General features: G+C 36.4%; 1 protein-coding gene across 1 annotated transcript; it reads right to left on the bottom strand.

The window, feature by feature from the left end:
• Positions 1–1,608: 1,608 nt before the first annotated feature.
• Positions 1,609–21,112, bottom strand: LOC136702695 (ferroxidase HEPHL1-like). Its single transcript, XM_066677846.1, has 19 exons — positions 20,952–21,112; positions 17,754–17,998; positions 16,056–16,268; positions 15,660–15,863; positions 14,724–14,978; positions 13,756–13,927; positions 12,262–12,401; positions 10,580–10,711; positions 9,778–9,983; positions 9,484–9,628; positions 9,114–9,326; positions 7,855–8,062; positions 7,512–7,651; positions 7,293–7,415; positions 5,716–5,822; positions 4,727–4,946; positions 4,374–4,513; positions 3,682–3,853; positions 1,609–3,518 (listed from the first exon to the last, which is right to left on the bottom strand). Exons 1-19 carry the CDS (start codon positions 21,110–21,112, stop codon positions 3,445–3,447), a joined length of 3,270 nt encoding a protein of 1,089 aa, XP_066533943.1. The 3' UTR covers positions 1,609–3,444.
• Between the last annotated feature and the right edge of the window lie 713 nt (positions 21,113–21,825).

Genomic DNA, 21,825 nt, shown 5'->3' with positions numbered 1-21,825 from the left:
TGACTGCATTTGGATCAGATCAACTCAGCATATTTTCTGTGTGGTTTATTGTGTAATATTACAAATACACCATGAAGGGAACCAAGATGGATTAAGCATGGGCTATTGGGCAGCACACAATAAGCACACCTAAAAACCTATTAAGACAATAAGAACACCATATATATAGCTCCTTGTTTGCCCATATTTATCCAATATAGGCAGCCCACCTGGATCCCACAATAGACCATGTATCCACCCGCCAAATACCCATGCTCAACTTTGAACCAGCTAGCCCATGTTCAATGCATGTGGGGCCCATTAATTGTGCTGGGTGTTATTTTCCCTCTCTGCTTATGATTGATTGCATAGCTTCCTTGGGTTTGTGAAAGGCACTATATACTATATATATACTATATATATATATATATATATTGAATTAAGTATTATTATTATCTAATTTGTCCATGTGTATGAAGCCTGTTATTGTACTACAAGAATTTTAGTGAATTTTTGTGTGCACAACATTCTGAGGAGAAGTTATAATAATCCTATTGTAAATATTGATCATTCACAAGCTCCAAGATTTACTCTATTGTCTTTAAAGTGAAATAGAACAATCAAATTTACTGGTTCCTGCATCCATTACATACAGATTTATGAATTTAGTCATTAAAATAAACTCTGCTTTTACGATTGAGGTCATTTCAAAAGTATAGGACAATTTAGGCATTGATAGTTTTTAAAATTGACTTGTTTTTTGTTATATAATCCTTTTTTTCATTCATTCATTCATTATCTGTAACCGCTTATCCAATTCAGGGTCGCGATTATATAATTCAAAGTATATAAATATTATACCTTCAGTATTTTCCCAGTTAATGTATCTAAATTATGTTATTTGTTACACATTATATATGGTTTCCTCTACCTGGTGTATTCCTGTTACTGTTACCTGCTCCGCCCACAAGTCGAAGGACAACCTGATAATTTCAGTGTGTAAGTTCAGTGGCTTGATAAGTTCAGTGGCTTCACTGTCAGTGTTTCAGAACCACAGCAACTCAGCCACAAAATGGTAATAGAGTGGGTTCGTCAAGTGCTGTGATGCACATTGCGTAAAAGTAGCACTCTGCTGACTGCAGATTTCCAAACCTCCTCTGGCCTTTACATCAGCACTTTTGCAAGTTTGACAAAATCAACAAACTCTGAAAATAGTTTTAAAATATTCCAAACACAAGCCAGGATTTACTTTTTCTCTTGGCCTTACAATTAGAACGTGTCAATGATGAGCCTGTTTTTTATGGAATTATTGGATCTCCTTTTCCTTTAGCAGTGTATATATGTTGCAGTAACATGGTTCCACATAACTTGTAGCACACAAATGAATGTAATTATTAATTCAAATAAATATCTTGGCCCTTAAATTATACATAGAATATATCAATTAAAACATGAATTAAAATGATATAAAACCCCATTATTTTAAACATTTTTGTATGTAAGATAATCCAGAAATCGGACAAATATGTGACAATTTTTTTTACAATATTTGTATAATGTTATGACTTTAATTTATTACAATTATAATTTAAACAGTTTGTTATTACATGTGTTTGTTAGTGTTTGCACAAGATCGAAACGATGTGTTGTATCTTTGTAATGCATCTGACAACTACACAAATGTTTTAGGATTTTTATATTATTGTATCAAGCAAATCAGAATAAAAACAAGAATAGTGACAAAAGTGAGAGGGCAAATATTTTGCTTCCTTGAGCAGTAAAAGGTATTCAGCCCAAGTTATGTGTTTACAAGGTGATTAGACAAATAGTGAACTATCCAAGGTTCAGTGTGGCATGGACATTCTGCCTAAAGGCAAATCAATTAATTTCACAGATAAGAGAACCTTCTATACTGATATGCTTTAACCAGCTAACATTTAAAGTCCATGTGACCATTATTCCAACCCTGATGATGTTGCTGACAATAGTAACTTTCACTGGCCTTCCTAAAATATCTATTTAGCTGTTCCCCTTTAAAGGAGCAATCTGTAACATATTTAATATACGTGTGTTTTAAATGGATAAAATGGAAAATAAGAAGTGTTTCAAAAGGAGTTTAAAGCTAGATAGTTCTAACTTTAGCTTTGTGATACAGTTTAAGGTGGAAAAGGGTATTCAATAATAATGCCAGTAAGACTTGTAAACGAACACATTTAAGGTGGAACAAAATGTTTGAATACGAAAATTGTGAATAAGAAGCAAATATCTGCCTCCTTAATGAAATTTATGGTGGAAGGAAAAATTCATAAGTAGCACCAGCTTTGTCTAAATATTTAAAGTGGGTTTGAACAGTAAAGGATTGTAAATGCAGGGAAATGGTGGGCGCTCATTCACTATTTTGTCATTTTCTTGCATAAGTAAATGTTTTAGTGAAACAATGAACACTTTTCTGTGTAAATATGTTGATTATGGCACATTCTTCTTAGCTATTACCATGTTGTCCAAAGTTCTTAATGCTTGTTTATTCATTTTTCCTCAAACTGGCAACCTGCTCAAGCTTCAATTCTGGGGAGGAGGAGAAGGAGGCAGACAGCTCCCTCCACTGTTTTGAAACTGTATTACATTTCTGATTTTAAACCTTTGTGTCAACATTACAGATTGCTCCTTTAACAGGATGAATTTATCTCTGTATGAATGAGACAGGATGGATGCAACCACATTTTAAAAGAAATATTAGAACAACTACACAGACTGCACACTGGTTGAAGTAATTGATAATATAGACGAGGACCTGAAAACAAATATGAAATTGGATGATGTACACATTAGAATGGCTTTGTCTATAAAACCATCTGGATCTGTTTCTTCTTTGAAATTTAACATAAGGAAAACAGACATTTCACTAATTATACATTATATTGTGTATTTATTCAATGACTGTATTAATATCTTATTAAAGCAACAGTCTACTTTGTGGCTATATTCTCTATGTTCTTGCTGTTTTAATCGAGTTTAATTTGTAAATCAGTCAAATGCTAACCATACAATAAAATATATTTAAAAGACAAGTCTGACACCCTCATACATCTAAAGACAATGTGTTCTATGATTTTGCCACGATCTGCAGGGTCACTATTTGCACGAGCCAAGACTTATGATAATAAACATGATTGGTTTTATAGGAAGGTCAAGATGACAAACAGACAGTCTTGAAACTGCAACCTGACCAATGTACACCAAAGTATATTTGGAATAAGGCTGATATTGGTTATTTTCACTGTGCACTGAAGTATTATTATTATTACTATTATTTTGTACAGATATCTTCCCTCCTTGTCACTTCACAAATAAAAGATGCATAAAAAGTTTATAATTTACACATTAAATAATCTTCACTTTCAAAACCATATGCACCAAAATCACAGATGATAAGGGCATATTCTGAAAAATACATTTTATTCTTGATCATATGTGTCTGATGAGGTAAATGAAGGCCAGGATGCACACAATGCACAAGTGTGGACCCACAGCACTGGTACCTAAAACACATTCACAGGATGAGGTTAATATATTGAAAATATTAGTTTATGTTCATAAGGTCTGTGTGTATATCATAACAAAACAGTAACCCAGGAAGAAAGGTAAACATGTAGAATCTAACAAGTCATTTCACCATTATCATATTCTGATTTGCTGTCTCACCTCTGTTGGACGTGACGGACCTGACAGTGTAGACGGTATTCATTCCTGCCAGGATGTGGTCATCGACATGGCAGTGAAGTAGCCATGTGCCAACATTATCTGGTACTATCTCTATTGTCTGAAACGTGGCCGGAAACATGTTTGTCACATCACCGCGGTGGGACAGGTCATTCTGCTCCACAGAGAAACAAGAATGTTAACAGGAAAATCTTAGTTTCAATTCCATTTTGCTATGTATTCTACTCCACAAGAATTCAATCATTCATTCATTGTCTGTAATTCTTTTCCAGTTCAGGGTCGGGGTTGCTTCTGAGTCTACCCGGAACCATTGGGCACAAGGCAGGAACACACCCTGGAGGGGTGCCAGTCTTTCACAGGGCAACACACACACACTCACAGCTACTGGCACTTTTGAGTCACCAATCCACCTAACAACGTGTGTTTTTGGACAGTGGGAGGAAACTGGAGCACCCGGAGGGAACCCACGCGACACAGGGAGAACACACCAAACTCCTCACAGACAGTCACCCGGACTATATATATATATATATATATATATATATATACACACATACACACACATGTGCTTCATTATAAGAATTTCCTCTTAGGATTATATGCATATGCAGTGTAGCATATACATGTTTTATGTGGACAGAAAAGAATGATCACATGCTGTGCTGTGCTGTCACCTTATATGTGAAGGTCTGGCCATGCACGTGAACAGTGTGTATATCCACTTCACTTCCCATCCCCAAAAGATACCAGTCCACCTTCTGTCCTTGCTGCATCTCCAGGTTTAATAGGTTGCCATACAGCTTGCCATTGATCGCTGGCAGAGAAAGGGGAAAGGTTATGTGGATGTTTGACTCACACACTGGATGTACTGGCTTAATACGGCAGTGTAACTTTTTTACTGCTTGTTCTGACCAGCGTTTCTTATTATCTAAGCTCTGATTCAGAATCCAGATCAAAGAAAATTTGATTCAGAAATGTCTTACACCAACTGAAGTCACTTCCTAAGTTTTAAAAGACACAAACTTACAATGCATTTTGTTGCTCTCTTCAAATTCATCATTCATTTCCAGTGGAGGCGAACTGTTGTAGTAGGTTTTGATATTTTCCATCAGGTACCATGATTTATTCTCATTAAAGATAAAGAAGAAAAAAGCAAACTCCCGATTCACGTCCCGTCTCTGACGATTTACACCCAGTGTCCCTTTCCTGCAGACAACTAATGGTCCAATTAGCCCGCTGACAGTGTCCTATAAAACAACATCCAGCAACAACCTGCTATCACATGTGATCCACAGTGTTATAAATAGGCATTCAATTTTCTGATTTTAAATACATGTGCAACAGTAATACAAGACATCCTACTTATGTCCAATCTTTTAATTAACATAAACATTATCTGCTATATCTGTATTGGTCCACAGTCAAAAAACCTGATGTTTTTACCTAGAAGACAAGTGAACAGCATTAATTCAAAATTCATTAAAATGACTGTCGGATACTGAACAACTGCTAAAGAAACATTTTAAATATTGCATGTTTGAAACTGTGATACTCTAAAACTATGTAGGCCTAAATTTATTTGTATTCAGACCACCATGCCGCTAATGAACATCATCTAAAGTACACTTTCAGGTGGGGAAGTGTTTTTAGTAGAGTGCACTTGGCTGTGTACTGTGATTACACTTCATGCTCCTCCCACTGTGTGTATGTGCATGAGCCATTTGCTTCTTGAATGATTGCTTAGTCGTATAAAAAACACATATGGTAGAATGTTTTGCCAAATTTGTGAATTTGTTTATTTACAAAACCCTTAAATTAAGAACTCATGACATTTTGGCAAATCAACCTGTTCAGTGCAGTACAGAAGTGATCTATTCTTTTGTAAGTACAGGAAAATGTGTCTACAGTAACTGGCCATACATCACGGAGGTAACAGGCAAAGGTCAAGGAGAAAAACCAGTACAATACTCTGTATATATATATGAGATGTCATTGAATGGATTCAAAAATGTTTACCTTAATGATGTCTATGGAAGAATAGTAAGCAAACGTAATGCAGGTTGGATCAGAAGGGCCTGGGCCAGACCTTTCTGGAACACTCCAGTAGTAAATGCTTCTGTTTCCTACAAGCAAAATCTACACATCAATAAACCAGTGACAGTAAACATAATCTTGTAACTTTCATTTACATTTTCTTACCCATTTTACATTCATTATGTATGAAACTACAGTAAATATATTTAAGGAGCAAGCTATTAATTAGGCATGACATAGATAAGCTTTCAGCACAATTCACTTTTCCAGAAATTTTAAGTTTTTTGTTGTTTTATTTGTTGATTTTTTTCTCAAATTCATGCAAAATTTATCTGAACATTTATGTAACTGACAAAAAGAATAATTAAAGAAAAAAACTTTACAACCTGATTTTGCAAACATTTTGCAAAAAGTTTATATTTGACACCCGCAACACACATTTATGGAATAATTTACACAGTTTCAAATATTCAGTGATATGGTTATAAAATATAAAATGTTTAAAAGGAATGTCCTCTTAAGACCCAGGTGTTGCCAGCAATGATGTATCATGAATATTGTCAGACAGTAAAAAGAGAACAGAAAGCAAGACTGCAAATAATTTAAGGCATTCACCATCTGTACTATATAATATTGAAAATTTCAGAAAGTCCAGAGAAACTCCTGTTGGATAGGTGTCTCATAAATTATTTGTCATTTTATAATGTGCTGGTTTGGCCAGCTTCAGATTATTAATATTTTTTAAATGAAGCAGGGTATTACTTTAAAACAATGTTGTTGTTTTTTTAAACAATGGTTTGGCCTGTCTCAGATGCAGCAGAGTATTATGTTATAAAATACTGCAGATCACTCAGAGGCAGCATATTACATGGTCTTCCATTCAAATAAAACAAAATACTGAGATTTTTGTAAATTGTACACTTAACAAAAAAATAGAATTCATATTGCACATGTATTTCAATCACATTCATCCACACCCATTAGCTAGTAATCATCTTGAGCAGTGATATTGCACGCATGCACACACAGGGCAGTTACGGATTGGGTTCAGAGCATTTGGGGGCTCAGTGTCTTGCTCAAGGGCCCAGTCCTCTAATCATTAGGCCAAGGCTGTCCCTAATTACTGGTTACTCTTACCATTAGGACATTTGAACCCTTAGAACACACTGGTTTAGAAACTGTCATGGTAATATATGTCACATAACACAGACCTCTGCTGAATCTAGAAATGTAACCTGAAACTCTACATATAAGCCATACATCAATTCAATGTTGTGTTCTTTGGGCCTAAGACAAAAGGGCCACACTAACGTATCAGCACATGACTTCAGATGACTGTTTAGCAGCTGAAGTCTGGTTCTAAGCATTTTTTTTTAAATATGCATCCTCACTTCCCAGATAATTAAAATGTGTAATTAAAAGGAAAGGTGGTGTAACACAGTGGTAAATATGCCCTTGTCTCCAATTTTCTTTGAGTGTTGCTAGTTGTTCATAAAAACTTCAGAAAACTTTTATTTGTATTTTTGTCATATTTTGGGGCTAATGTTGATGTTCCATACCAGGCAACACAGGCTCTGGGACAGAAGTCTTCAGTCCATGAGGCCGGATGGTGTAGGGCCTACTTGCATTATTTAGGAATGTAATCTGAAGAACATCCCCAACTTCTGCCCTGATTATTGGGCCTAAAAAGATGCAAACACATTCAAAAGCTGAGCAGTTAAAAGACAGGTGTTCATTCTATAATTGATCATTTATTATATCAGAAAAAAAAACCTTACCTAGAATTTCCAGATGTTTCTCATTATCCCCCCTCTTTTTCATGACCTTAAAGGTAGCATCAGTATACTCCCTATAAACTACTTTTTTATACTTTGAGCCAAGTCTGTTCGGACCTGGTGCCACAAATGTACTGCCTGGACTGTGAAACAGAATGACCATTAGAAACTCAAAATAGACAGTTTAACATTAATATAAATATCAGTATAATCACTGTTAACATTTCATCACATGTATCTTTATAAATAATAACACTACCACCAGAAAATTCATTTAAGTACCATTTGGTCTGGGATAACATTTAACATACTATGTTTCCGTTTCAACATGAATATGTGTTTTAACCTGTCCTCAGCTGTGGTCTGAAAGTACTGAAGCTCCCAGGTGCGGTTAGGCGAGTAATCCCACTCCACCTCCTGTGCAGAGATGAAGTATTTTGCTGTGGGTGCAGCAGGAGCAGCAGATGAGCTCTGACTGCTCCCTGAAACTCTGTACTGTTGTCTCATTCCTCCCATGTAATGTTCACTCACTTTGCAGCCCACCTCAAAGAGTCCTTTATTTGCACACATGTAACACAATAAAAATTCCAAAATCGATATCAGTAGGACACATATCCACATGGATGCTTAAATCAGAAACATTCTCTAGAACTGGACTGCACAACAGTGGATGTGAGTTCACAGCATCACTTAAGTTCTAATTTGGGCAGCTGTGGCCTAATGGTTAGAGAAGAGGTTCCCACGATCGGCAGGAAAATTGGGGGTGGTGGGAGTGAAAAAACAGCACTGTCCTCCTCCCTCAATCCACGGCTGAGGGGCACTTGAGCAAGGCACCGAACACACAACTGGTTCTAGCATGGCTGCACGCTGCTCTGGGTGTGTTTTCACAGTCCTTAGTGCACTAGTGTGTGTGTGTGTTCAACCCCACAGATTAATGTAGGTTAAATGTAGAAGACACATTTCGTTGTACAATTCCACATTATTATGAGTCCATTCCTTATTTTTTTTAATATGCAGAATAGTAACAGATAAAGGAGTGTGAATTTCTTGCATTTTCCTGCAGTGATGTCTGCTGTTCACTGAAATCAATAGCAAAATATGCCAGTACTGTAGGTCCTTGTGAATTTGGCCTTCCACACCTGGTTGGCATTTCTCTTGCTGCACTCTTAAAATATTATTTAAAAAGAGTTCTTTGAGCAATGCCATAGAAGAACTACTTTGGGTTCAATAAAGAACCATGTTTGTTTAAGAAATGTGTGAGTATGAAGAACCTTTTAATGGTTTAAAAATCCATTACTCGATCTTAAGGTTCTTTACGCATCTAAATGTGTTATCAAAATGGTTATTTAAGGAACAAAAATTGGTTCATCTGTGGCATTGCTCAAAGAACCTTTATTTTTAAGAGTGCATTGGTAAATTAGCAAACATTTGAAATAGTGTGACTAATGTAATGTTTGTTCAGACATGTCTTTCATTAGAGCTTGCTCATGATTATGGCAGTATGACCAAGAGATTTTTTTTTTTACACAGAACCTACATTGGGGACATCAGAGAAAGGAGACATAATAAAATGCAATTTTGAGAAACAGGGAACAGCATACTGACCAACTGTGTCTGGCTGCATGAGTACGGTCTGAGAAGTGTGTGGAAAGACTGAGAGGGAGTCACGGGTGTTGCCCTCTATGAGGAAAGTGTTTCCCTGGAAGTGAACCCCATGCACGTCCACTTCCGTGCCAAGCCCCAGGACATGCCAGCTGACCTTGGAACCATTACGCATTTCTAGACCTGGCAGGTTGCCATACATGTAGCCATTCACCGCTTCACCACATACACAGACGGACCAAACATACATTGTTGTCAGAGTTTTGATTTGATTTTATATATATTCAGAGTGTTTTATTACACAATAAAATGCCAGTTACACTTAAATGTGCTGTGTATCAATTTATAAGATGCATGTTAGGGTGCGTCTTACCGTGCATTATATTGCTGTCTACAAAGCCACTGTCCAGTGGGTTTGATTCATTGGTCCCATATAACTGAATGTTTTTAGAAAGATACCAGCTCAGGTTTTCATCCAAAATGGAGAAGAGTAGGAAAAACTCATAGCTTACATCATTCTTATAAGAGAAAGAAAACAGTCAAGTTAGAAATCCACCAGAAAAATGAAGCTCGTTAAATATTTTGCATTTATACAAAGTCTGCAATGGAAGGTTTACACTAGACATTTTTGTGCATAAATATATACATCAGCAAGCCCAAATCATACCCGTGTGTTATTAGAGCCTAGCGTGCCGCTCTTGCACACCAGCAGGGGGCCGACGAGGCCTGAGTTAGTGTCTTTGATTGGGTCCGTGGAGGAAAAGTACAGGTAGGAAATGCATGGTGGGTCACTTGCAGACGGACCTTCCATCACCTGCCATCTGTAGGTGAAAGTGTCTCCTGGCTTCACATGAGATCCATTTTTCACGGTCCCTGTAATATGTAATTAATTACATAAAGCGTATCTTACGAAAGCGATGGGTAAAAGCTGATCTTTAGCCGCTAAAATTCACAGCCTAGTAAAAATATCCATCATAAATCAGGGTCTAAGTAAGAACATAAAAGTTAATTAAGAACATAAAAGTTAATTAAGAACATAAAAGTTAATTAGGATGTACTGATAAAAATTTGTATTTGCATCATGTCAGATAATAACAAACATGTTACCAAATTTTGTCACAAAACCATATGCTCTTTCTTTAGCATGGCAACCCTATAGTCACGCAGACAGGTGTTGCACAACCTTGGCACTTTTGTTAACACCGCCTTATTGTCATTTTAGAAATCCACATAAAAAGACCATATAATATAATATAATATAATACAAAAAAATATTATAAAAAATGATATTTTTAAGCTCAATAAAATGTGCTACATGACTCAAAATATTTGTAGTATATAAGAATTATCTTCAGCTTTTTTCCCAGTTTTAAAGCTTCAAAATATTAAGGCGTCTATAAGTTAATATAAAATAAACAATCTAATTAAATTCTCATGTCTGACTTGGTTGTCCCTCATTTCTCTCTTACCATCATCATACTGGGCTCCCTCAAATGCCTTTGTGTACTGGAGTCCATGGGGTTGTATACTGTAAGTTCTGTCAGCCTTATTCAGAAACGTGACCTGCAAAATGTCCCCAACCTCTGCACGCAATACAGGGCCTAAGGGAAATTAGAACAAATTCATATGTTATTTTTATTTAAATCTACAGGATGTACAGGTGAACCTCAATAAATAAGAACATCATCTAAAAGTTAATTTCAGTAATTATTTTCATAAAGTGAAAGTATATTGTATAGATTTATTACAAACAGTGATCTTTAAGAGTTTATTTCTTTTAATGTTGATGATTATTGCTTACAGCCAATGAAAACCCAAAAGTCATTCTCTCAGAAAATTTGATTATTATATAAGACCAATTTAAAAATGTATTTTTAATACGGCCATTTTGTCCTGCTGAAAAGAATGTACAGTATATGCACTCAATACTTGGTCGGGGCTCCATTTGCATGAATTAATGCATTAATGCGGCGTGGCATGGAGGCGATCAGCCTATGACATTCCTGCGTTGTCATGGAAGCACAGGTTGCTTTGATAGCCACCTTCAGCTCGTCTGCATTGTTGAGTCTGGTGTCTCTCATCTTCCTCTTGACAATACTCTATACAGGGTAGGCCATTTAAATGAAGACACCTTAATAAAATGGGAATGGTTGGTGATATTAACTTCCTGTTTGTGGCACATTAGAATATGGGAGGGGGGAAACTTTTCAAGATTGGTGGTGACCATGGTGGCCATTGTGAAGTCGGCCATTTTGGATCCAACTTTTGTTTTTTCAATGGGAAGAGGATCATGTGACACATCAAACTTATTTGGAATTTCACAAGAAAAACAATGGTGTGCTTGGTTTTAACGTCTATGCTGTGAAGATACGAGATGTGCAGCACCTGAAACTACGGATACTGGAAGCCTGTGCTAGCATTTCTCCTGCTGTGTTGCTATCAGTGTGTGAAGAGTGGGAGAAGAGGGTTGCATTGACAATCCAACACAATGGGCAGCACTTTGAACGCATTTTATAAGTGGTCAGAAACTTGTAAATAACTCATGAAAGCATAAAGTTACGTTAAAACCATTGTTTTGTTATAGAATGCACAAATATCTAAATATTTTTTACAATCTGATCTTTGAATGGTCATCCATTGTAGCATGAATCTATTGTTATCTCACACAGATCTCACACCAGACAAATACCTGAAAAGCCTTAGAGTGGAACTCTAAAGTTGTGACACAACGGGTAAAACCTGTATACACAGAGATTGCAAAATATGCAGATTATCAGCCTTCACAGTGAATTAAATTATGAGGGTTCTGCCAAAATCTATATATATTATGTATTTACATTTTTAGTAGCACTGCTCACTTGTACAGTGTCCAGTGAAAAACATTCATCATTAGCATGCATTTAAATGGAGAAATATAGCAAAATAAAATTTCAAGTGAATACTTAGTTTTATATATAGGGCATCAAAAATGTCATTTCAAGCTTATGAGATGTTTAAAAAATCTTATGTAGTTGCAAGATCTCAATTATCAATAAAAACTACTTTGGATGCCTCTGTGCAATATTTTCACATCTAGACACTCATGTAATTTAGCATAAATTGAACAAGTGATCAAGTCATATTAAGAAAGGTGTGTGTGTGTAATATTTACCTAGGAGGCCAAGGTGGGTGTCTGCACTGGTTTTCTGTGTTTGGGTAGTAAAATTCTGATCAGTGTAACCTCTGAAAACTACCTTCATATACTCCCCACCAAGATGTCCATCATTTTTCCCAAAATACAACTCTGAGGGGCTGTGGATTACAGCACAATATACTTTTATTTCTTTTGTATATGCCCAAAGGACATGTATTCATTCATTCATTCATTCATTCATTCATTCATCTGTAACTGCTTATCCAATTCAGGGTTGCAGTAGGTCTGGAGCCTGGGCGCAAGGCAGGAAAACTATGGAAGCAAATCTGTCTCATCAGACTTTGAAATATTACCAACTTTGAATTTGTAGCACTGAATTTTTTTGCACTGAAATTGTGAATCTGAATTTTGTTGCTTTTGAATTTAAGTTTTCAGATTTACACCTCTGAATATTTTGCTTCACAATTATGCATCTGAATATTTTTGCTCGCGAATAGAACTCGTGAATTTTCAAGAACACGTTTTCACAAAGTTGCTCAAATTCGACAGGCGAAATTCAGATGCTAAAATACGAGTTACAAAAAATTCAGATACACATCCAGGTACAAAGGATAAGTAATCGATTCATTAGGATTTTCTCTTTCACCTTAAATGCTGCACTAGTTGCATTCTGTCGCCGCTAGATGGCGAAATACAAACACAACGAAAAACTGCATGTTTAGCTTTCTTCCACGAACATTAACTCTTTATTTTCAAAGTGTCTCAAAAATCTGAAAGGTTCACTAAAGACACAATATAACAGACTATTGATATCCTGAAGATGAAGAAATTCTACTGTGGAATTTTTATCATGGCCCTGTGAGCTTAGCATGTGACATGATGAATTTAATTAATTAATTTTAAATAGTACAAAAAACACATTTTAAATGTTGAAAAGTGTTTTAGGAACTGAGCAGACTAGTCACTGTAGCTATAATAGTGAACTGTTTTCTTTATTGTTGTAGGATTTGATTGTTTTAGCTGTTCAACAGCTCGGGATCTACATTATAGAGTTTTTCACTAGTTATTTTCAGTGGGTGGCAGGTTTAGACTAGTTTATCTCCTAGACCCATGCTGTTTTAATCCATGCAGAATATGCATTTATATTGTCTTACTACATCTTACAGATTTTCAAGTCACTCATGCCCTGTGAATGCCCCCTTATAGCATCACGGATACATGCTTTTAAACTGTGCATATGTCGGATCGTCCCTCTCTTCTTCAGCTCAGAAGATGCTGCATGAATGATAAACTAGGGTGACCAGACGTCCTCTTTTAATAATAAAAGTTCCCAGTTTCAACATTTGAAATATTGTCGTTGTCCTATTTTCAATTAAATATTGGGTTTAAATGAGTTGTATGTGATTAAATTCTGTTTTAGCTTAGAATCCCAACTTTTTTGAAAAGTTGTAATTTAGGGTCACATTAATATTAAACAGTTAAAATAATAAATATAATATGGCAGCTCATTACCTCTGACTGTCATTGAGTGAAACGTTGTTGAAGATGTCTATTCCTGATGGCCCATAATTCCACTGAACCAGTTCAGCAGCAATGAAATAGTGCCGTTCTGTGGCATTTGAAAAAACTGTGGCGTTCCCTTGCGTTCCACAAGCTGAAACATTGAAGAATGCCTGCATACCATCTGCATACGATTAAGAAGCATAATCAAAAGGAATTCTGAGAAAATTGTAAGCTATTTCTGTCTAATCAGATCATTTTTTATAAAATTCAGATGTTTCCTCGCCATTTGTTAGCTCGGTAGTCTGTTTGCGTGATGGAAACCAGTCTGATGTTTTACAAGACCCAGTGTCTGTAAATGAAGAGTAAACTGGCTTGACTCAGCATGTTAGTTTTTCTCTCTCTTTCTTTTTGCTCATAGAAAAGGCATCTAGAGTATTTTTAGACAATCGAGAAAACTCCAGACGTTGAATAGCACAGACCCAAATGAAGATATCATTCATGACTGCTCCATAGGTGGGTAATATAGACTTATTTTTGTTGTTTCTGACATCTTAAGGTGGAAATGTCTCCAAATTCAGGAGACGACTAACTGCATTACCCATAAGTGCTACCAAACAAAATATCTTGAATTACAAATGGGTCTCTGTGGTAATTCAAACAGTGAATAAAAACTTACAGACAATTAAACCTCAGCCACATAGAAACAACAGTCAATTTTTCCCTTCAAACAGACAGCTCCACATTAAAAGATGCTTAGCTTTGGAATGTAAACAACTAGAAAGGAGTGTGATTGCCCAAATTTATAGTCGTTCATTTTAAAAACATTCTCTAAGTATATTATTGCTATTTTACAGAATTCTATCGCTAAACCATCACACATTGCTGAATGTACATTTCCCAAGAAAGAACTGACATTTTCATTTTACTGAAAACCACAATGAAAGTAAATTCTAAATAAAATGTTACTGGAAGTCTACCTTGTATATGAGTGTTGACCTGACAGTTGAGCAGCCATGTTCCTGTTGTCAAGGGTGTCATCTTTACAGTGAGAAAGGCAGCAGGAAACAGGCTTACAGTGTCCCTACGGTGACCAAGCATCAGTAGCGTTTGTCCATGGAAATATGCTGAGTGGACATCCACCTCATTACCCAAGCCAAATAGATGCCAAGACATTATTCGGTTCTGGCACAACTCAATTCCAGGGAGATTGCCGTACACATACCCATTAATACCTTTTAGAGTACATTAAAAAAAAGATATTAGAAGCATGGTGAAATACTGTGTGAATTTCCAAACAGAAAATTATTAATTTATTTATTGTCTGTAACCGCTTATCCAGTTCAGGGTCGTGGTGGGTCGGGAACCCAAACAGAAAAATTGATGAATAATATTTTTGGATGCACTGCTCTTCACAGGGCCGACACGGTGGCGCAGCAGGTAGTGTCGCAGTCACACAGCTCCAGCGACCTGGAGTTTGTGAGTTCAAGTCCGCATTTGGTGTGTTCTCCCTGTGTCCGCGTGGGTTTCCTCTGGGTGCTCCAGTTTCCTCCCACGGTCCAACAACACACAGGTGGATTGGTGACTCAAAAGTGTCTGTAGGTGTGAGTGTGTGATTGAATGTGTGAGTGTGTGTCGCCTTGTGAAGGCTGCCTTGCCCCCAGTGATTCCTGGTAGGCTCCGGAGCCACTGTGACACTGAACTGGATAAGCAATTACAGACAATGAATGAATGCCCTTCACAGCATTGACATATATTGACATTGATTTAACTGGTTAACACAAATGTGTTTACCTACACTCTTTAATGGTATTCAACAAGAATATCCTCATTTTACATATTATTTTACAGACACTGCTTGATTGTCTAAAGATTATCAGAAAAACAGCTCCAGACACTTTTAGGGGAACACCTACTGCTTTTCATGTTTGAATTCCGGAAATCCGGATCATTGGGATCCACACCATTAGGATCAGTACAGTAAGTATGGATATTTTTCTCTAGGTACCAGCTCATGTTCTCATCCATTTCAGTAAACAAAAGAAGGATGTCCTGGTCCACATCAGTCCTTTGCACCTGAGAATAGTTACTCCCCGGCACAGAAACAGTTTTCAGGGTTCCTGTGTAAAACACACTGTAGTGTTTATAGAGGAATACCAAGGGGGCACAACAATGACAATTTTAGTCAGTCCTTTAAAACTGTAACCAACTAGATTACAATGCTGTGATCTATTAAAATACTATAGATCAGTACATCAGAACTACTATTCACAGACAATTACTATTAATAGCTAACCAGCTAACCATCATACCTTTCTTACAAGTCAACAGGGCTCCTATGAGTCCAGAATAGATATCTTTGGGAGCATACACGTGTGAGTGGTAAGCCCAAGTTAAGCAATTATCATCATCATTAGTTGGAGCGTGTTCTGGAGAAACTGTCCAGGTATAGGTGTATGTTTCACCAGGAGGAACACCATCATCTTTCTTCTGCGCATATGGGATACCATCTGGATATAATGCCCCTTGTACACAAAAACACAAGATTAGTCTCAGAACTAAATCCATGTGCTCAATTTAACAGTACTTTCACTACCAAAACATACAGTAGACTGTCAGAAAAACTATCACTGTGGTTTTGCTGTCACTGAAATTCACTGAAATTTATCATTTGCTGTCAAAGAAAACTGAAGCAGGGGGCTGCGAACCACCTCGGCTTCCAGGGAGAAGATTGGGGCTTAGGTTCCTTGCTCAAGGGCACTTCAGCTGTGGATACATTTTTTCTTGGGAACTGAACCAGACTCAAGCTCACTTCTCTAACCTTAATGTCACTGCCCCTCAAGGGCACATATTCTGTACTTTTAGTTAGGGAACATAATTGTACCATATTCTATTATATTTGCAGATTTTAAAACTGTATTACCTTTAGTGACAATAATGTACCTCTCCTTTTTTTGTACATACAAATTTCAGTCTTGTTCATAAATTCAGTAACATTTTAAGATGTAAACAGAACAGAAACACCACTAATCATTTTAACATTGTCGTGCTTATAAAGCATACTACAGTATGTAGGCTTACAGTTTGTTCCAGTGGTTTTACACACCAAGGATCTCTTTGGTCACATTAATAATTAAAAAAAAAAAACTAGTCAAACACAAAAATAACGTTCAATTTTTATAGCAACAAACATCTATAGCTATAAGGCTCATCATAAGAGCAAAGGTTAGTCTCAGAAAATGAACCCTAATTATCAAATTTGATGAAACTCAAAGCAATAACACAAACTACGGAAAAACCCTGGACATAAGGCAAGGCAAGTTTATTTATAGAGCACCTTTCATACAGAAGCAATTTAAAGTGCTTTATAGAAAAAGAAACATTTAAATTAAAAGCAAGAATAAAATCATAAATGTCCAATAAGACAATTACATAAAAAGAGTAAAATGATTAAAACAATTTAAAATTACAATAAAAGAAAATAAATAAAATGCCGTTACAAAAAAGTGCAGAATATTTTAAACTGAGCTGTAAGCCTGCTCAAACAGGAGTGTTTTAAGTCTTGATTTAAAAGTGTCTAAAGTTGGGGCTCTTCTAATATTCTCAGTCAACTGGTTAAAAGCGGCATAGTAGCTAAACGCTGCCTCTCCATGTTCTCCATAAGTCAGAATTATCTCACAGAAAAGAGTTTAATTCGTTTGGAAATTGGAAGTTTATCTGCCTGGCATCACTGTATTTTTTAATTCCCAAATTGACAAATAATGGCACTAACACTGGTTGTGTTCCTGTCTTTGATACAGTTGTTTATGGAACAACTGAGGTTGATAACACTTGCTATAATTTGTGTATGCTCCCACTGATGTGGGAGAGGGTGACCAAAGGAGTGACCCAGTAACATCTCTGTAAACTTTTCCATCTCTATTTTCAAATAAATCCTACTTTCTCTTCTCACAGGCACATGACAGTCTAATGTATTATCCGCAACCTCTACAAATACCTCAGTCCAGTACCTTCTGAGTTCTTGTTGTAGATGACTCCGTGTGGGTGAATCGAATAATTTCTGCTGGCAAAGTTCTTCAGATGGATCTGTATGGTGTCCCCAACCTCAGCCCTAATGAAAGGGCCTAGAAAGCCCTGCCAGGCAGCTTTTGGGATCTCCTGGGTGTAAGTGTCATCGGTGTACTGCCTGTACACAGCTTTAATATACACAGGACCAATCCGTTGAGGGCCTGGTACCAGGAACACAGATGCATACCTAGAACAGGAGAAACAACACACATTTCTAATAAAATTTAAATCAATGCATTGATTAATGTAAATGTGTTTATGTCACACCAAATGTTCCTTTGCATATCTTTCTTGCATCTTTTTATCAAACGACATTAACTCCTATATACTGATCAATCATTGGATCATTGTGTCTTCACTCACTGTCCATTTTATCAGCTCCACTGACCATACAGAAGCACTTTGTAGTTCTACAATTATACCTGCTCTGTGGTGGTCCTGACCATTGAAGAGCAGGATGAAAGAGGGATAAGAAAGCATGCAGAGAACAAAGTGGACTGCAGTCTGTAATTGTTGAAGTACAACGTGCTCATTTATGATTATTGGAGTTGAAAAAATGGACAATCAATGTAGATACAAGATTGTTGTTCCTAATCCAGAGATCGTTCGGTGTAATTCATGTGATGTGTTCCTTTCCTACGAGCTGCTCTCATTTTGTATAACTAGAAGATAAGACTATTCAATGGAACCTCTGTTGTACTGTTCCTTGACACGCATGATTTTTTGCATGCAAACTGGGAAACTGGTTTGGCCAGTTCAAATGGTTTTCTTTTATTAATTAAACAACTCATTTGGTCTATTATCCTCTTCCTAACTATCTAGGTCACTGTCTTGCAGCATTCTCTGTGAGTTAAACTTTGAGAATTCATTCATCCACTGTCAGTAATCACTTATCTAGTGTTGTGGAATCATTGGTCACAAATCAGAGAACACATAGTCACACATTCACAACTGTGAACACTTTTGGGTAGCACATCCACATATACCAACATGTGTTTTTAGACAGTGGGAGGAAACTGGAGCACCTGAAGGAAACGCACGAGGACAATGGGAGAACACACCAGATTGAGGCCTCACCCGGAGCCAGACTTGAACCCACAATCCCAGGACCCTGGGGCTGTTTAAGAGTGACACTACCTGTTGTGCCACCGTACCACACAAAATTGAGAATTCACTAGTCAAAATATTTTATGGGAGCTGAAGAAGGAAAATGAGAGAATAAATAAAAGTTAAATAATCTAACACTGAAAATGTCAACATGTTCAGTCCAACCTTGAGTTAACACAGGGATACATATTATCACCACAAATATCTCTGATATAAGTTATATATAAGCCTGACCTTGGAAAGTGTCTAGTATAAGGGACATCACTGTAAACAATACTGTGAAAATTTAATGATGAATGGACCAATAGAAAGGCTCTAAAATTACTTAAAATAAAATCTTTTTACATTCACTTCCATTGAAAGTTAAAGTTTTTTCCTTTTCCTGTAAATTATTATTTTGGGAGCTACATGTTTTTAATTGGACAGTAACAATATGTTTCCTGGCGAAACACATGCATGTAACAGACTAGTCTGCTATTAAAGGAATATTTTTTTTTAATGATCATAATTTAATAATGAGTGAACCTATGTTAAACAGTAAGAATAATTTGTTTTGCCCAAAGATATTAAAAAAAATTAAAAAGCATACAAAAACGTGATTTGTAATCAAAAATATGATTAAATTCTAAATTGATAGGTTTAATGATAAATCACCAGGTTGCCCACACCCTTATTACTTAAAGAAGGCTTTAATATTATACACATTGTACAAATCAGCCCAATGAGGGAACTAACTCAAAAGAAATAACTGCATTTCATTAAGTTGCCTCAGGCATTTTCCACCTATGAGTAACTTGGACTGTCACGAAAGATATTTCCTGAATGTCTTATAATTTTCACAGTGTTGACATGTGTATATTCATCGCTTTAGTGCATGTCTCAAATTTTTTTGCACACATTTTTCTGATACTAAAAACGACACACATTACTACTTACACATTCAGCTCATGGGGATTAAGTGTTTCACATTTTAGTAGATATAACTGTATTGAATGTATCTACTGAAATTAAGGGTATTTGAAAGTTTGTCCCCAACACACACACACACACACACACACACACACACAAACACAAACACAAACACAAACACTGTTCTTTCATTTGCCTTGCGCTCAGCATTTTAGTAAGCACTGGTCTAGCTTATGCTTGGCATTAGGTATAGTGTATAGCATCCTATTCTATTAACAGTGTTTTTCTACAGAGATTAGCTAATATACATAACACACCTGTGTCAGCAATGGGTGCAACACAATATTTGGGCATATGACATATTCAAGCCTTAGAGACAAAAGAGCCTTAGAGACTTGTGGCGAAATTCTATAATCATCATGAGTATATAATGATGATGATAAAGATGATAATGATTATTATTAATATTAATTAATTGTAGTTATAGCAGGGGGCATGCTGGTGCAACATGTTTTGTCCAGGTTTCTGGGGTTCTGGGTTCAAACTCGGCCTTAGTGAGGAGTTTGGTGTGCTCTCCCCCTGTCTGCATGAGTTTCCTCCAGGTGGGCTGGGTTGCACCCACAGTCCAGAAACACATGTTGGTATGTGAATTGGTTGATCCAACTGTCCCTAAGTGCGAGTGTGTGATGCTCTGTGATGGACTGGCACAGGTTCAAGGTCTTTCAGACCTTGTGAAAAAGACAGGTTTTTTTTGGACAGCGACAATATATAGAATCTGAAGAAACAAACATTTCACCATGTAAATGGATATAGAACTACTTCTAAATAATAACATCACATTTTAAGAACCCATGAAGAAGCCTCTTTTTAAAATGTATTAGTAGTCTGTTTAGTTGTGACACAGTAAAACTAAAATATTGCAGATATCCTTTAAAAATCCAAATAAATCGTTATATAAAATTAATTCTGAGCAACAGTTTTCTTCAAAAATTTATGAGGTACGTTAAAGCATTAATTGAAATTTTTTTTACCTATTTTCCTATAAGATAAATAGAATCAGAAAAGCTCTGAGGCAGTTGCCTTAATATTTTGCCTAGTTAAGCTGCTAAAAGAGGGATACTCACGGGTCTACTGCAACAGGATTTCCATTGACTTTGTTCACTCCGAGCGGACAATAGTTCCAAGGTTCTTCTCTAATGGCGATGTAGAAAGTTCTGATGATTCCTGTGTGTCCAACGCTCAGTAAGCACAAAAACAATAAGCAGCTTTTCAGAAAAACCCCCATTATGTGAAGCGTAATGCCAGTGCTAAATCACATGAAACATTTGTGATTGTTGTTACAGACAAAAATTTTTAAAAGAAAAATGGTGGAAGACTGATTTGTTTATTAGTTAAAAATGGTAGTACTTTGTAATAATTAATTTGATGTGCCCACCTCACTGCCAACTGCTGTTCTGATGGAGTCAACTTTTATCACAGAGGGTTATACCTGGAAGTGTCTGTAAAAACAACCAATAAGACACAGAAAGAAAGTGAAAGGATGTATGTGGCTTGTGGGATTAATAAACAGTGGTATTTGAGGAATCAGTTTTTGGTTGAACTGGTTTGTCCTGTCTAAAAGGTTGTTACATAGTGAAATAATTAAATGATTGACAGATATTCATTAGTACACACACACACACACAAACACACTATTTTGATATTTGACAATAGAAAAAACCCACTGCCATAAAAAAAGCATATTGTTTCAAAAAGATGTCATGGACACATCTAAATTTATCATTTAAGCTGCCCCCAAAAAAGCATCATAGCCCCACCAAATTACATTCAAATTAGTGGCGCCTACAAAAGAAAAGTGTTATTATCAGACAGAGCACAAATAGATGAGGAAAAAGAAACACTGTCCCAATATGACCAATACTGTTGGACTGCCGTCTAAACTTTGTTTAGACAGTGTTACATTCAAGAACATTCTGGAATTCATTTTGTAATTGTAAA

Source organism: Hoplias malabaricus, chromosome 7, assembly GCF_029633855.1.
Source record: "Hoplias malabaricus isolate fHopMal1 chromosome 7, fHopMal1.hap1, whole genome shotgun sequence".
NCBI lineage: Eukaryota > Metazoa > Chordata > Actinopteri > Characiformes > Erythrinidae > Hoplias > Hoplias malabaricus.
This window is presented reverse-complemented; position numbering and strand designations above follow the sequence as displayed.